Here is an 11,708-nt window from a genome sequence, read left to right as displayed (position 1 = left end):
GAAGAACGTACTCCTAATGCTAGTGAAAACTAGTAAAATGTTAAATATCCACTTTTGCCAAGTCCTTAAGCACCACACTCATAAAAGTCTTCAATAATTCTTCCATAGTGCTAAATCATCTGTTGGCCATGATATACTAATTTATGCTGACTGATGTGAAGTCAGTTAACTATGATAAAGAATCCACTAAAGATCTGGAAGAATAAAAGAAGCTGAATAAATTATTGGAGGATCTAGAGCAAAAAACACCAGAAGACTACTTGTCATGAAAAGACATGCTCTCCCGTTGCTTGTCAACCAGTTGACTCATAAAACAATTTATCAACACCTTGTGTGTGCTCCCTGTTGTTATTTGTCTTGCAGTCCTTGCCCTTGCTTGTGCTGTGGAAATCTCTCCACACGTGGCTATGAAGCTGCTCCCCTATTTTCACCTGAAGGGCTGAATTACTGCACGTTGTAGTGGGTGAAACCCTGAACTGTCTTGTCAGATGTCAACGATAGAGCTGTATGCAACAAGCTCGCACAAAACCAAACCTGATCAGGCTTTGGGAATATTATCTCAGATCATATTATCCGCCTCTCTAGGAAGAGTCCTAGAGCTTCTTCTCACTCCTGAATCCACTAATAACCTGCAACAGACTGAGATCTCTAAGTCTATCTCCACAAATGCAGCTGTGGCTTATGAGAAATAATGCACAGATCTTTAATCACAAGACTTCTGATTCATAGACTGCCTCAGGTTCTTTTTTTTGTAATTCCTCTTTATAATTAGCAATAAATAAGGCCAAATCCTATTTCTTCCCTTAATGTCTTTATTTGTTACACATCAGGAGAAATTAACCAAGATTTTCCAAACAGAAAACAAGAATTAAAGATGAACGCTTCGTAGGTATGACCCTCAGGATGCGACTGTCTGAAAAGCATCTTTCAGGGCAGTGATTAACCAAATGAAGAAGAAAGCAAAAATCTGAAGACATACAAAAAGGGATTCACATGCAGAAGCAACCTTGCAGAGTAAGTCTTCCCCGAATCTATGGGGCACTGCCTCCTACCGTGGAATGGCACAGAGCTGGTAGGGAGGTGGCTTCATTGTGCTCCCAAAAACAAACTTTGTATTGACTTCTTTCACTCCTTCTGGCAGGGTGAACGTGAATGCCCGCAACAGGGTGGAAAAGACAATAAAGAGCTCCATCCTTGCCAACAGCTCCCCTATGCACACACGGTGCCCTGTGGAAAGAGAGAAAAGGCAATTGGCCAAAAAGGATTTCTATCAAACCTCCCTTTCTAGCCTGCTTGAGGTTTTTGGTTTTTTACTTGTTTTCTGCAGACTTTGTCCTTATATCTTCATTTAATGATTCAGAACTAAAAGGCTGCTTGTATTTCCACCATAAGTTTTAATCTATATTTACAGCAGACAGCAAGACATCATAGAGATGATCACCAGGATTGCATAGTTTACATTTGCTGCCTTCCGAGTGCCATATATTTTGCTGCTACTACTTTGATAACTTGATCTCCCTTCCAAGAGAAAAACTGGATCTGTCTTCCAGCAGAAACTTTTCTATGTGTCTTTCCTTGTCTTCTAATCTTTTCCACATTCAATTGTGTTTCTCTCTTCCTGGAGAACAGTGGAATGTGTTTACACACCTATTTGCAGATTCCTTCCAAGTTATGCTGGGGAATGAATGGATGTAAAGTTGTTATCACACGGGGTAAATAAATTGCTGTTCAGTGCACATACCTATGGAAAATGGCAAGAATGCATCTCTGTTTATAAAGTTTCCATCTTTATCCAGAAAGTGGCCTGGGTTGAACTGATCTGGTGTCTCCCATTTTCCAGGATCAGACAGAACAGAGTCAATATTTGCTAAAATTATGGTGTTCTGAAAAAAAGTAGCAGCAGCTTCAGTTCTGTCTTACTGTTCATATTCATCAGACAAGCAACTAATGACCAAGGAACAAAGAATGTAAAGTCCTTAGTTAAAGTCTCAGGTTTTCAAAAATGAGATCAAGCTTTATAACATTTCGTAACAAGTTTAAACTGTTGAGATTGTTGCGACTTCCTTTACTTTATTACTTGCTGCCAGTAAGTTCAATGAAACAAATGGTTAGGGTTTTATAATGTTCATATTCTTAAAATGTGTTGCTTTTATTTTTCCTATAGGCACTAAGTATTTTCATTACTGATTCAGCTTTTGAGTTACAGAATATCACGAGTATCAGTTTAATTTTTCCTGTTATTACTTGATAATTTCTGGAATGCCGGAGTTGCTTTGAGCAGATACAGGAAAAAAAAAAGGATGAAAATGGAAGTGGTTTTGGAATCACGAGCTGAGGTGGCTTCTGTATTTAAAAAGTTACAGTAAATCAGTTTGAAAAAGCATTACAAGTGAACCAGATATCAGATATTCAAATATGCAGCATATTTGTACCTTTGGAACAGGAAACCCCAGCAACTCTGTGTCCTTCACACTCTGTCTGGGAAGCCCAATCAAGATTATATTGCTGTACCGCTGGATCTCGTGAATTACAGCATTTGTATAAGGCAACTTTTTTCTGTCCTCGTAGCAAATTAAACGGGAACAACCCAGAACAGCATCCAGCTCCTTCTGGACTTTCTCTAAAGAGAAATATTCAGCTTTAAATACACAAGAAACAACCTATAAAGTCTGTACTCATAATTTTTCTCATTGCTTTTTACACTAAGGAGAACATCCAAAAACGTGAAAAAAGATGCTTTATAAAATAACTATGCGTTCAAATCCACCTGTGGATGACTTGAATACAATTTGACACTGAAGGTGTTTATAGGTTGCATACCCAAGTAATACTTGAGAAATAACGGTAGCTGACAAAGTCATTCTATAAGAATATTTAGTTTCCTGTTACATTTACTGCTCTGAGGTAATTTATAAAAAGCCTTTTATTAATATTTATTTTTAGAGGCAGGGAATCAACTGGAGTATGAAATATTCATTGTATTTTGGGAGACCACATTAGTGACTGATCAAGGATTTTTCTTCACTCAGGACCACACAGATTATCCTTGTCATCCACAGATGGTCTAATTACTATTCTGCAATTACCTGCCTTGGGAAGCACGCAAATTAATTTTTCTCAAGGACTTTTTTTTTTTTTTACTTACAATCTGAGCTGAAATGGTAATTTCTGATTAATTTCTGAGCCAAAATGGTCTGATTAATACTACAGCCTTTATCATTGCAATTAGATTGACCCTGTACATCAGGAAACTTAAAACCGCGTCAATATACCCTGAGAGGGTGAAAGATCGTGTGGAGAAAATTCAAAGTTTAGGTATTTTGAAGAGCTGTTTGGTAACAACAATGGAAGATCATTCCTTTTTACCATTTCCACCGTTTTCTTCTTGCCAGCCTCCTGCTGTGCCTGGTACCCAGCTTAAATTCTCAAATATGAGGCCTCTGAAGTGATTTGTATACCTTTCAATCCTTTTTACCTTGTACACGCTGACTCTTTCACCTATTTTCCTCTACCAACCTATATATTTCTTCTGTGAATATCATTATTAAATGCTTACAGTTCCGAGGTACCCCACTCTTTTTTTGAATATCTATTTATATGTAGATATCCAAGTTTGAATTTTTAAGCTTCATGAAATAACCACACATATTAGCAACCTCCCACTGCGTTGAAATTATTTCAGCTGCAAAGAAGCCAGAGGCACAACAAAGAATCACAGAATCCCAGAATGTCAGAGGTTGAAGGGACCTCGAAAGCTCATCCAGTTCAATCCCCACACCGGAGCAGGAACACCCAGATGAGGTTACACAGGAAGGTGTCCAGGTAGGTTTGAATGTCTGCAGAGAAGGAGACTCCACAACCCCCCTGGGCAGCCTGGGCCAGTGTCTGTCACCCTTACTGAGAAGAATTTTCTCTCAAATTTAAGTGGAACCTTTTGTGTTCCAGTTTGAACCCATTACCCCTTGTCCTATCATTGGTTGTCACCAAGAAGAGCCTGGCTCCATCCTCCTGACACTCACCCACATTAATGAGGTCACTCCTCAGTCTCCTCTTGTCCAGCTCCAGAGCCCCAGCTCCCTCAGCCTTTCCTCACATGGGAGATGCTCCACTCCCTTCAGCATCTTTGTTGCCCTGCGCTGGACTCTCTCCAGCAGTTCCCTGTCCTGCTGGAACTGAGGGGCCCAGAACTGGACACAATATTCCAGGTGTGATCTCCCCAGGGCAGAGCAGAGGGGCAGGAGAACCTCTTTGACCTATTGACCACCCCCTTCTAATCCACCCCAGGTACCATTGGCCTTCCTGGCCACAAGGGCCCAGTGCTGGCTCATGGTCATCCTGCTGTCCCCAGGACCCCCAGAGTCCCTTTCCCCTACACTGTTCTCTAATAGGTTGAAAAGGATGACCTGAAGACTCCAGCTTGTCTGCAGTGAATGTCCAATCATTATTGTCAATGGAGGGGCAACAGTGCAGTTTATCTCATCCAAGAGCTGACTTCTCCACCTGATGAGATGAATAGCACTCTGCATTCTATATGGATCACTTAAAAACAAAACCTACAATGACTAGCCTGTGTCTTAAAAAGATAAAGCATGGAGAAGATCAATGCAGTTCAGCTGATTCACACCCTACTTATTAGTTCCTCTACTATTCTTTGAACAAGCTCTACTACTATTTGTACATGTGTAGTTTCTAAAAAATTGCAGAACTGCTTGGGTGCTTACCTTGAACATCAGGATAAACCACCATATAGAGCAGTGCCCAACGTAAAGTGGTGGCTGTAGTTTCTGTACCTGCTATAAAGAGGTCAAAAATAGTCTGGGTCAAGTTCTCTTCATCATAAGTAGCATCAGTATTTCCTTTAGTCTGCAGATGGGAATTGAAAAGATCAAGTTAAGGCACACATAAACAAGTAAGCCACCTTGCATCACAGGAACATTTACTAATACTACCTAAAATGAAAAAAAATAGCGGGGAGGGAGGCTTAGATTATAAAACATTCTGAATAATGCGAAAACATTTTCTAGTACATTTGTCAATTTATCAGTTTTTTTTCTGCAGCCATAATGATGTTACTACTTGTAAATTCTTCCTACGCCTGCTGCATCCCATCAGAGCAGTCAGTTCTAGTTGTACCTTAACCATATGCAGATCTGTTATTATTGTGGTATACACAATTTACCTGTAAATCTGCTTACATTTTTACTTCATTCTCTCCCAACATCTCTTAGTGTCAGCTTTTTAAAATTCATCTACCTATAACCTTTTCTATGGAGAAATTGTACACCTCTAAATTTATATTAGATGTCATTATAATCAAAGGAGCACTTAAAACCTCTTTGTGTTAGTGGAGTGTAAAAAGAGTTTAGAGATACTCACTTTATCTATCTCATCCAAATAATAATCAATAAAATCTTGATTTTCATCTGGTTTTCCTTTTTCTTTGTGGCTTTTGATTTCCGTTGCGAATAGGGTGTTCACAAAATCGATGCTGGACGCAGCCTGTTTAAATGGTGCCAGGAAACGGCTTGCAAGCCAGGGAAACATTTCATATACCTGTAAAAGAGATATTTTAGATATGTGGTATTAATGACATTAGCAAAATAAACTTGAATCCTGATACAGGCTTTTAGGCAGTGGAAAAAGCAACTGAAAGACTCTGATGACTGCATCTTCACCTTTACATCGAAGGGAAAGTGCTTATCCCATGACTCATTAACATCTGTCCTAATGCCATTTTTCCCTGGAGCAGAATCTCTTAGTCTTATGCTACAATTTTGTATTGAGATGTACAAAGAACAAATGAATTTCCTCTGTACCCCAGTTCTTTGCTAGGCTGAACTTCAGTAGCAAGGACCTCCATATAAAACATGCCCCTGTTCTCTGGTTATCCAACATACTTTCTATCTCGTCACTAAAAAGAATAGGTCCAGACTGACTGCCTTGACACATGTTAACTGCAAGTAGAAATATCCAAATCCAGGTTTAATTTCTAATTGTAGGATACTGAACGCATGGGGATTTTACTCAGATACACCTTCTCATCTGTGTGGTCTGTAAAACAACTTGATGAAGTAGAAATATTGAGCCGTGTGGATTCTTTACTGCTTATTCATTTTTGTAAACCTATTCACATGATTGCACTTATCCCATTATAAGACCACACCTCAGCGGAAAAGAAACAAAATACTTTTTACATCAATTCCATTCCTCTACCTCATTTCCCTTTCTTTTTCCCATTTTACAGACCGCAGCATGTCCTTCCAGTTTACAGAATTACTGCAGTTTAAATTATCCATTAGATCATAACTCTTGGGCTTACCTATTTAAATGGCAGCTGCATTACAGAGATTTATCTTCCCACTACCCTATTCAGATTCCTGGCTTGTATTTCTTTTTTGTCCTACTGCAGAATTTTGCTTAAATCTACCTGTCCTCTTACCAGCAAAACAGATCAGTACAGACCATCATTAAAGGATTGTACACTGCTGTGAAAGCACTGTGGAGAGCAGGACAGAATGAAATATTGGACTAGAATGTTTTTGTTAGCCATAGACACACTGTTAAGAGTTGTTAAGAGCAGCTTATACAAACACCTACTGAGAGAAGTTCGGAAATAGCTGATTAGAAGATGACTTAGGAATCATTCCATCTGTATCTTCTGGGAGAAAAAATTACAAGTATCAAGTTAGTCCTCAAGTTCTCTAGGACCTTGATTACAGCAGTTTCCAACTAGTAAGAGACAGTGGAAACTGCTGGAGAGAGTCCAGCGCAGGGCAACAAAGATACTGAAGGGAGTGGAGCATCTCCCGTGTGAGGAAAGGCTGAGGGAGCTGGGGCTCTGGAGCTAGAGAAGAGGAGACTGAGGGGTGACTCATTAATGTTTACAGGTATATAAAGGGTGAGTGTCAGGAGGATGGAGCCAGGCTCTTCTCATTGACAACCAATAATAGGACAAGGGGTAACGGTTACAAACTGGAACACAAAAGGTTCCACTTAAATTTGAGAAGAAACTTCTTCTCAGTGAGGGTGGCAGAGCCTGGCCCAGGCTGCCCAGGGGGGTTGTGGAGTCTCCTTCTCTGCAGACATTCCAACCCGCCTGGACACCTTCCCATGTAACCTCATCTGGGTGTTCCTGCTCCATGGGGGGATTGCACTGGATGAGCTTTCCAGGTCCCTTCCAATCCCTGACATTCTGGGATTCTGTGAAATCACGCGAGATGCAAATCCGGATGCGTTCCAGTGAGTTCTGCAGAAGCAGGCTGCCTTCCACGCTAGTAAATTGGTACAGTATTGTGGTTCCCCTTTGTAAATGGTTAATAATAAAAGTGCCCTGATTGAGGCAAATGGTTCCACTGGTTTTGCAGCTGCACTCAGAGCTTCACACAGAAGCAAGACAGCGAATTCTTCTGTCCGGTGGAGCAGATGTGAAGTTAGGAGATGCTGTGTTGAATGGAGACAAATACCACCCAGCAGCTAATGGAGAGTGACTTCCAGCATGTGTGACTGAATTCTCACAGGGACATGCAGAGGTGGTACAGGTGTTGCTGCCAAAAACTATTGGAAGAAGCTACTGTTAAGCAATTTCATTACATGGTAACTTTGTGCACTACAGTTGCTCAACTATGAAGTTAGCTAAGAGTAGTGAAGGAGTAAAGACCCATATTCCTCTTGACCTTGCTTGACAGTTGTATGATTTGATACAATGAAAAAAGCCACTTTGTCAGACAGAATTTAAGATAAGCCTATTTCAGAGCTTTTCAGATATTTTAACTTGTATTTTCCTACTGAGTTGCCATCGTAGTTTCAAACACTGAAGTTGTACAGGTAGTTGTACAGCAAGTCCTTTTTACCTCTCCCAAATGTGTTGCAGCCTCTGTGTTTCCATCCCTGCCCACCAGCCAAAGGAAATTCCTGTGCTATGATGCATCATAGACAATTGAAATAAGTTTTGAACCAGGCATCTGGAAGTACTAATGTGTACAATTCCAGTTGCACTATTGTGGCTGTTTTTCTTATAAAAGTAACAAGCAAGTTGCCTTTTTCATTGTCCATATAAAGTAAACAAACAGAAAATTTTCCTCACAAAAAAAGAGATGCTGTTCACAAATGCTGCTATAGTATCAATGGATTCAATCAAGCGCTGAAAATTTTCATCATCTTTAGAGAAGCGATGTCCAAAAATCACAGAACAAATCACGTTTGAGACGGTATGAACAACAGGCGTAGTGGGGTCCAGAGGTTTTCCTGTGAACACAGTGAACAACATTCACTATTAACACTTACTGTTCCTGCTTTTCCCACTGATAGGAGAGCTGATAACACTTTAAAAGCATTTCTGACATTAATTAGATTCTCAGATGATAAATTGCAATTTATTGGTAAAATGCGTGAGTAAAAGGTAACTTCAGACATCTAAAAAACACTGTAGGTTTAAACCAAACCAAACCAACAAACCAAAGACTCCTGGTGGGAATGCAATTAGTAGTCATAGTAATTATAAAACCACCCAGATTTCAAAGAATCTTGGCATCAGTAGATCTCACGTTTGGCAATAACCAGGGTTCAAAGAACATCAGCTGAACTGAAAAGAGATTCACCTCCTTTTCTTTGCTCCTGTCCTTCAAAACCGCAATAACACAATAATTGAGCATAGCTCTAGATTCACCCCATTATTCAGCAACACAGACAGAACAAACTGGCTAAGAAGTAATAACACCAACAGACAGGGACCGTGGCATCCCAGTTCTAAGTTTGTACCGCGTGGTTTCACACGTAGCACTTCTGCAGGTAAATGTCTCCTGCAGACCATACACTACGGACCTTTGAGCCTCAGCTCTGCGTGTACACTTTCAATCCCTTTCTGTAATAAAATTGCACAGACTGACGTGCACACTGAGTCACGTACCGTTTGTTTTCTGCAGGCGTTCCACCAGGTCACAGGCCTCCTCTTGGATTCGATACTCCTGCTCTTTTTTCCCTACTCCCATTTTCCTCATTATTGCAAGTCCAAAACGCCTCTGTTGCTTCCAGACATGACCATTAGAGAACATAACACCTAGGATCATAATGAACTAATGCTGTTAACACTTTATAAATTAATGAATTGGTACAGTTATTGTATTTGTTCAAATTTTTGCAGGTAGTAAGGCAGCATTCCTCTTCCCTCTCCTTTCTTCTTCCAGTTTGACCACCTATCTCCTGTATAGAAACTCTTACAATAGCTATATTCTGCCATTATTATTCCGACAGAAGAAATGTTTGATAAAAAAACTCATGAAAATATGATTTTTTTTCCACTGTAACTTATGGACATCAAGGTATCTAAATCACTTTCCAAAATCAGGGTTAAACCACACAAAAAATATTTAGTGAAAATAATAATTACCATTTCCATGATTCAAAATATGAAAGAAACGGCTTGTTGGCCTTCCAGCAACGTCTTCAGCATGGACAGTCAGACCTTCCTTCACTGCCTGAAACCCTTGTAGGACAACTACAGGATGGTTTAAAACCCACAAGGTGAAGACATTACCGTGCATTTTGGCCATCTGTAGAGCAAAGCAGCACCAGGACAACATAGGTCAGAATGAGGACATTTAAATCAAACAAGATGAACCAGATCTTCTACCTTGGCAGATGCCCCAGGGATGATTGACCTTGAGTAGAGAGCAACAAATCTATATATATATAGCTTGAAGTCAGGTTTCTAGCCAACATCTCGTTTACTAAAGATAAAGATGTTCCTAAAATGTCAGGCAGCCAATAATGCCAGTGTTTGTTATGTTATTTATCGCATGTCTTACAATTCAAACTCATTGCAGATGAATGTTTGTAAGAGGAAAACGTTAGGCTCATGAGTTTAAATCCCTGCAAAAGCAGCCGAGGAGATGGGTAAAGCAGGAATCAGACTCTCCTTTCCAGCTCAGCTAGAAAATTTTGCTCCCTGGGAACAAACAAGAGGGAACAGATATGAACATTGAGAAAAATTCATACACACGTGCTTCCACATTTGTGTCTAATGTCATTTTTGGAAGGACTAATTAATGGCTTTTGAAATCTTCAGATAAGCAATACTACTCTTCAGGATTGGGAGGTCAGAAATAGAAGAAAATACAACAGACATGCACTGGCCATAGTTTTATGTTGTGGGGTCATAACTACCTTGCCTTCAATATGTGACTTGGGAGAGGAGAACGGGTAGGACAGGGAAGAGCCAGGGAAAAGGAAAGATGAGAACAAAAAGTGATGGTGAGGTGCTATTATGCATTTATTTAAAAGTTAAATATTTAATATATATGTAGGGGGAATGTAAAACACTATGATACAAATTCTAGAAGTGCTGTGCGTTACAACTGGACTTAGGAAAGAGATTGAATGTAGGCACGCGATGAACTAGTTCGGCTGCTTAAACACTCAATCTGGCTCAGCAAACTGAAGTCTCTAGTGAAAATCTGACCAAATTGTATAATAGGTCAGAAAAAAATGTTAAAAAAAATATTAAAAATAATCCTCCTTTCTATACTTGAAACACATAAGCACTTCGTAGTTATTTCATGTGATGTTTAGAAACTGCCAGTGCAATAACAGTCAACACACAGACATGCAAAAGACTGCATGGAATTAAAGAGTCTGCTATAAAATGTATCTTTTTCCTACGTGCAAGACAGGAATGTTATTATCAGTATTGTTTTGTTTGTATGCACATGAGGTTTTAACAACATATGTCATAGTAAGCTGGAAATTTTTCATACTGAGAAGCAGATACTTTGAATGATCCCCGTCTATTTTCACATTTACACAAGTTAGAACAAATCCCCTCCTAGCATTCAAAATAAGACTATGTTAAACAGTCACATTTACTTTTCAATCAGTTTATGAGTCCATTGATTATTTACCTGAAAATACATACCTTTTTAAGGATGCCATGATGAATTTGGAAGTTCATCTGCAGCATATTTCCAAAGAAGGGATATGGAGTTGGCCCAGGAGGAAATCGTCTTCGCATCCATTGCAGCTTCAGAAACTGCAGAAACAGCAGAGACACCACAAAAACTAGCAGCACCACACTTACTGTTAACATTTCACTTCTGATTTACAAGCCTGCGTTGTCCTGAAACACTGTTCCACAGATGATAGATCCACTTTATACTGCTTTGCTGCTACCTCCCTAAAAGAGAAAAAGGTGTTGAAGCTTCTGTGCCTCTCAGTCCTTCCCTCTTTATCACTTTACTTCCCCATCCAAGAGAACCAAGCGTTCTTATTTTTAAGCGTATCTGACATCATTCCGTAATATTGCAGCCACAAATCTGACAATCATCGGCTCTCCATGGTATACAAAATGCAGGTTAATTACATGCCTCCTTGAGCCATGACAGTTGCTGTGACACAAATCCCTGCCCACAGTATTGGTTTCGTTAAAAAACCCTTGCAAGAACAGAGAAATCATTTAAAAAAATGTCCTGAGGGTTGGTTACACACCCAAGGCCCATGGGATTACCCAAAATTAGGCTCATCGGGAGCTACCACATGTATCAACCATGTGCACTGCTCCTTCACCTACCTCCTCTTATTGCCCAATTCTGATGCTCTCTGTTGTTCCTTTCATTTTTCCCCATGTTTCAATTGTAAGCTCTTTGCGAGATGGCTGGACCTCTTAATTTTGTACTTAGGGCACATCAAACAAACAAACAAAAATACTCTAATCTGTC

At 39.8% G+C, this 11,708-nt stretch overlaps 1 protein-coding gene across 1 annotated transcript; it reads right to left on the bottom strand.

Moving 5' to 3' along the window:
* Positions 1–1,048: 1,048 nt before the first annotated feature.
* LOC308043531 (cytochrome P450 2J6-like) lies at positions 1,049–11,080 on the bottom strand (the record flags this gene model as incomplete). Its single annotated transcript, XM_080349688.1, has 9 exons — positions 1,049–1,227; positions 1,742–1,883; positions 2,433–2,620; positions 4,722–4,863; positions 5,377–5,499; positions 8,084–8,244; positions 8,906–9,055; positions 9,386–9,548; positions 10,910–11,080. The coding sequence occupies 9 exons, from the start codon at positions 11,078–11,080 to the stop codon at positions 1,049–1,051; spliced, it is 1,419 nt and encodes a 472-aa protein (XP_080205814.1).
* Between the last annotated feature and the right edge of the window lie 628 nt (positions 11,081–11,708).

The sequence above is a fragment of the Nesoenas mayeri genome (assembly GCF_963082525.1).
Source record: "Nesoenas mayeri genome assembly, chromosome: 9".
NCBI classification, from domain to species: domain Eukaryota; kingdom Metazoa; phylum Chordata; class Aves; order Columbiformes; family Columbidae; genus Nesoenas; species Nesoenas mayeri.
This window is presented reverse-complemented; position numbering and strand designations above follow the sequence as displayed.